Consider the following 6,026-nt stretch of genomic DNA (forward strand, 5'->3'; position numbering starts at 1 on the left):
TAAAAAATCTACCTTTCATAAGGAATAATTAAAACAGGGTGGAGATTATTCAAGCTATTGTGCCAAACTGAAAAACAAATTAGCCGAGTTAAAGATTTGCTTATCAGATGTAAGAAAGCAGACATGGAACACAAAGTGGAAGTTAGATTTGATGATTGGGTACATCGAAACCCACATCTGAGAAGATAAACTTCGTGCACAACGAACGCTTTAATGGAGGGTTCTCCATATACACGGCGACAGCAATAATTTTGTAGCTGCAAAGTTTTGGTACCACTGGATACGAGACAGCTAAAGTACTATAAATGTGAGCTAATTAACCAAGAGAGATCAGCGATAAAACAAACCCAGTTGCTAAAATTCAGATTTGGGAAAGGGATACTCAACCACGTAGAATGGAAACTTCCACCAGTGTTTGGAAGACGCACAACCACCTCTCGGAGACTTGCATGCTATAAGGGAACGTCAGGTTTCCTGTTTTTCTGACCGGTTGATTATAATCTTTTAATCTTAAGCAATCTCCTCACTACAAGGCCAAAGCCAAATATCCTCTTTCTAGACCTTCCCGTCCACACTCTGAACCACCTAACTACAGCTATGGCGCTGAAAACAAACGTTACAGCGCCCACGCCAGGTCACCCTCCTACCAGCCAGCCACTGCCACGCTCTTTTCGCAGCGAAGAACGGAAAGAGCTGGCTTCCCATTGGATCAGCGTGCAGTATGGGCGGCTCCCTATTGGTTTACAGGAGGGGGCGGAGAAAGGAAGAGCCCCAACATCATACCCCGCCCCTGCGGTCTCCTAGCTGCTCAGGATTATGGGAGGCAGGGCGAGTCCGGGAGGAGGAACTAACCCGGAAAGAACTTTGAGGTCCTGGGCCAGCCCTTTTCTAGATTTGGCGTCTCCTCCCACCAACCCAATAAGGCCCGCCCCCACACCCCGCCCGCAGCCCGGAATCAGGTGACCGCCGGCCGGTGTGTTCACGTGGCTGGGGCGCTCTGTCCTGTTTTGGCCATGGCGGCCGCAAACTCTACTGTGGTAAAGCGAGTGGAGGAGCTCGGGGACTTGGCTCAGGCCCACATACAGCAACTTAGCGAAGCCGCTGGCGAAGACGGTGAGGGAGCGGAGGAAAGGGACGCTGGCGGGGCGGAGGGCGGTTCAGATCCGGCGCTGTGCGGTCATAGGGACTGGAGGCTGCGGCCTGTGGTTTTTGGGGTTCCCACGCCGGAGCTGCCGGAGGGGTTTCCCATCCGACCCCTGCTGCACCTTAGATTGCCCACCCCTGAGAACTCAGTTTGCGTTAAGCTAAGGCGTTTGTGTCGAAAATCGCATTGTTTTCATAAGCCTTGAAAACTGGTCACTTCTCAGAAACATCTGTACAGCTGTTTTACTATCTCGGTAGCGGTTGGGAAAGGGTAGAGACTGAGTAAAAGTACGCAGGAAAGTTGAATGGTAGTGCCCTAATAATGGTTGGTTTGCATTCAATAAGATGGCTAGGTGCGTTATAACGGTTGCTCTTTTTACTGCTGCGTTTAAATTTTCCGTTTTATGTGGTATTATAAAGAAGAGTTTTACGTTTGTGTAATTTAGACAATTCTTTCACATACATCATTTCTTAATTATCACAAGGGCTTTATGAGTATTAGAACACTTCGTTCTAGAAACATCTGAAGTTTCATTAGGAACTTAAAAAATTGCTTCCATCTTCTGATTTGAAGTCCAGTTCTCTTCTGGCTGGAGCCCTAGTGGCGCTGTGGTTAAGGGCTCGGCTGCTAACCAAAAGGTCGGCGGTTCAAATCCACCAGTGGCTCCTTGGAAACGCTATGGGGCAGTTCTACTCTGTAGGGTCGCAGTGAGTCAGAATCAACTCCTTGGCAACGAGTTTGGTTTTGGTTTTTCTCTTTTCATTACTTTTCAGCTGCTTACAGGTTCTACATACATTATTTATTTTTGAATCTTTACAACACGTAGGTTTTTAAATTCTTGTGGACTGAGTCATTGTCATTGGACTCATAGGAAAATAGTAGTGGGACATTCTCCCAAGCGATTGAATAGTTGGTGGATTTATTTATATAGGCTCTATGATGAAATGGCCTGGTTTCAGTGAAGGTTCTTTGCCAGATTATCTTTTCTTAGGAGTGAGTTCTTCAAAGGCCCACAGCTCCACCCTGAAGCCGAATTCTTTTTTGGTTTGGGGTAAGTTTGTGGTAACTAACATGAATAGTTAGTTTATGGACAGTTGTAGCTATTATCTGGAAGTGTATCTAAAAAAAAAAAACCCACCTCGTGCAGTCGACTCCTACCCCATAGGGTTTCGAAGTCTGTAAATCTGCAGAAGCCAATTGCCACATCTTTCTCCTGCGGAGCCGCTAGTGGTTTCAAACCGCCTACTTTTCTGAAAAAGCCAAACGCTTTAACCGCTACTTACTAAGTAGGTGTTCCATGATCTCAGCCTCCTGCCGCACTCCGACACCAATTGAGCCAGTCGAAAGTGGTCTCAAAACATTTTTTATTCACTTATCTCTGAACCCAAAAGCCATTCTTATTTTCCCATGGAATATTTCTTTAGTCTGGTTTAGGACTGCAAATAAGAGTCATGCACTGAATATTTTTGCTTGGAGGCTTTATAGTTTTGAAAATTTACAAAAAATAAAATGACAGTGGTCAACATTATGAGCTATTAACCATCATTGAAATCATTTAAAACTTACTAAAGTATTGCTAACAAGATTTTTTTATGAAGTTTTTATTAATAGTTGCGTGTATTTGAATTGAAGTTGTCATTCTTTTGCCACACAACAAAAATAATATATAGACTCAAAATTTATCATTTATTATAACAACTATATTTTCACCAAAAACCAGTTGTGGTGGAGTTAATTCTGACTCATGGCCACCACATGTGTATCAGAGTAGAACTGTTCCACAGAATTTTTAGTGGCTGATTTTTTGGAAGTAGATCATCAGGCCTTTCTTCTGAGGCACCTCTGGGTAGTGTCAAACTGCCAACGTTTTGGTTAGCAGCCGAGGGCATTAACTCTTTGCACCACGGACTCCATATATTTGTTTTAGGTTATTGGGATTGATAGTTCTTGTTGTCTTTTCAAATTACGTTAGATACAGCCGGACATTATTCCATCCAAGAATGCTCGCTTTTATTTCTGGCCAATGTTTAATAATTTATTTCTCATTGTATAATCACAACATGGTTACTAGGTAGAAGTATGCCATGAGAGGGATTTTTTTCCCGAGACATTACATAAGAACCACTTTCTGCTGAACTACTAAGTCTATGACTTGCCAGTCTTACTTTGACTGAATAGTTGTAGTAAAAACATTGCATTTTTTAAATTGGCTTTTCTAAAGTGTGAGCTATACACCCCACCTACCCTCGCACCCCCAGTAATATATTATTGGGTTTATGTGAGATACCTCCTCAGCAGTTCTTTAATGAGTTCAGTACAGTCTTAATTCTGCAAATTAAGAAAATCTCAACACAGTCTCTGAAGATGCACATGTATCTTCATATTCTGTACAGTTCAAATATTCATACAATTTCAGTTCACAATAGAATCTTTTTTTCTGGGTTGCATGGGTGGGACTTCAGGCCGAAGGGAGATAGGAAGATAATGCCTTTAAAGAAGTAGCTTTCAATTCAGGTGAATCAGAGTCTGGTCTAGCTACAGGTAGGGCCTTACCTAGAGAAATTTAAGATTATCATATATTGCCAGAGGACATAGCTTAATTTGGTGGTGCTTTCTCCACCGCTAGACAGTTTATTTATCTGTACAACTGTGAGAGTAGATCAGATGGGCTTGCCCCAGGTGCTACATTTTCTGTCCATTGGCCGGTGAGGAAGAAATGGTATTTAATATTTCAAGAAGGGGGCACAAAGGCGCATACTCACGACGTATGGTGTCCTGAGTGTGGGCATATCTACATCTGACTACATGAGATTATGTAGAAAGGTGGATAGTGCCTTCATGTGGCTGCTTTGTAGGGTAGGGAGGAGAAATCCATAAGAAAAGGTGAAATTGTAAAGCAAAGGAAATATGAAGTTAGAGAAATGGAAAAAATACAGAGACAGTGAAGGGGGAGGGAGGGTAAGTTGTGATTAAAGGGCATATCAGGAGTTTTAAATTCCATTTCCTCCAGGTTTGGAAGGAAGGAGGTAATTTGTTCCATTCTGAAGAAATAAAATGATCAGAGGTTAATTGTAACAGCTGTAAACACAATTGTCACAGTACTAATTGTCTCAGATTGGCCGACATATTATGAGGCATTTGATTTGATCAATCATCTTTTGGAAAATTGTTTACATTTATAAAATTATAAGTTTTCAGTGGAAGCTCTTTTTATAGATTTGTGTATTACTTGTACTGTTCTAGTACAGGTTCTAAAATTATTTTAAGCAATTTGAGTCAGTATCGTAAAAGGATTATGAAAATACAGAATGCGTTTAAGAAATGGTAAAAGTGTACTTCAAATGTTTTCAGTATTTTGTTTTCCATTGTAAAATACTGATGATAAATTTACTTACTAGGATTTTCGTCATTAGGTGCCTTCGAGTTGGTTCCAATTCATAGTGACCCTATGTACAATAGAACAAAACACTGCCAGGTACTGCGCTATCCTCCCAATTCATTGCTATCTTTGAGCCCATTGTTGTATCCACTGTGTCAGTCCATCTCATTGAGGGTCTTCCTCTTTTTTGCCAACTGTCTACTTTACCAAGCATGATGTCCTTCTCCAGGGACTGGTCTTTCCTGATAACATGTCCAAAGTACGTAAGACGAAATCTCACCATCTTCACTTCTAAGGAGCATTCTGGCTGTACTTGTTCCAAGACAGATTTGTTTGTTCTTCTGGCAGTCCATGGTATATTCAGTATTCTTATTAGGGTTAGACATTATGATATACTTCATGCTTTACATAAGATATCCCTACAACCATGTTGCTTCTCTGTTGGCCGTAAAACATTTACATGAATTCAGGAACATAAAGATGTGTAACTTTTTTTTGTTTAAGTGACACTCCAAAACTATCTGAAATAACTGTCATGTTTTTATCCCTTATAGATCATTTTTTAATTCGGGCCTCTGCTGCTCTAGAAAAACTGAAACTCCTTTGTGGAGAAGACAAAGAATGTTCAGATCCATCAAACCTTCTAGAACTTTACACACAGGTATTGAAACAGATATGGCCTTGGCATCTTTTGGGGGACAGACTGCTTATTTAGGTGGTTGACTTGAAGGTTTACTTGTAGTGAATCAGTTTATTCTCTATTTAAAATATTTAATTTTGTTCAAAAAACTGTACGTATGAAGGATATAGACTTGAAACTTTGAGTTGACATGGAAAGAAGTCACATTGATGTAAGAAATCAGGGAAAAAAATCTTACTGATAGAAGAATGGCTTCCCTTTACAGACACTTAAGCAGAACACTATTGTGTGCAATTGTGGTTATGCAGGAGGAGTGGGAGACTCAAATAAAAGCCCTATTTTTTTTTCCCTGAAATTCACTTTTCCTTGGCATTGTTGATATAATTCTTCCTGCTAGTGTCATGCAAGATCCTAAGATTTTGCTGTTCACCCTTTTTTTTCTTTTACTTTTCTTTCAAATACAGGCCTCTGTTTGGACAAGACCTATTTTCTTGGTTTTCTCAGAAACTGCTGAGGCATGCTGAGTGAATTTAGTCAGTCGCAAAAGGACAAATATTTTATAAGACTGCTATTATAAGAACTCAACAAAAGGTTTAAACGCAGAAGAAAGCATTCTTTGATGGCCATGAGGGTGGGGAGGGAGGGAGAAGGGTATTCACTAACTAGATACTAGACAAGAATTATCTTAGGTGAAGGGAAGGACAGCACACGCTACAGGGGAAGTCAGCACAACTGGACTAAAGTAAGGCTAAGAAGTTTCCTGAATATAGCCAGACACTTTCGAGAGATAGAGTAGCAGGGGCGTGGGGGTCTGGGAACCATGTTTTCAGGAGACATCTAGGTCAATTGGTATAACAAAGTTT

General features: G+C 40.9%; 1 protein-coding gene across 3 annotated transcripts in view; it reads left to right on the top strand.

Moving 5' to 3' along the window:
* Positions 1–963: 963 nt before the first annotated feature.
* Positions 964–6,026, top strand: part of RIMOC1 (RAB7A interacting MON1-CCZ1 complex subunit 1) — a 31,210-nt gene continuing 26,147 nt past the window's right edge. For all 3 annotated transcript variants that reach the window (XM_004388455.2, XM_023742500.1, XM_023742499.1), the window contains exons 1-2: positions 964–1,113; positions 5,078–5,184. In XM_004388455.2, the coding sequence (XP_004388512.1) occupies positions 1,014–1,113; positions 5,078–5,184 (207 nt within the window). In that variant the 5' untranslated portion in view covers positions 964–1,013. The remainder of the gene's footprint in view (positions 1,114–5,077; positions 5,185–6,026) is intronic.

Source organism: Trichechus manatus, unplaced genomic scaffold (assembly GCF_000243295.1).
Source record: "Trichechus manatus latirostris isolate Lorelei unplaced genomic scaffold, TriManLat1.0 scaffold00212, whole genome shotgun sequence".
Classification (NCBI taxonomy): domain Eukaryota; kingdom Metazoa; phylum Chordata; class Mammalia; order Sirenia; family Trichechidae; genus Trichechus; species Trichechus manatus.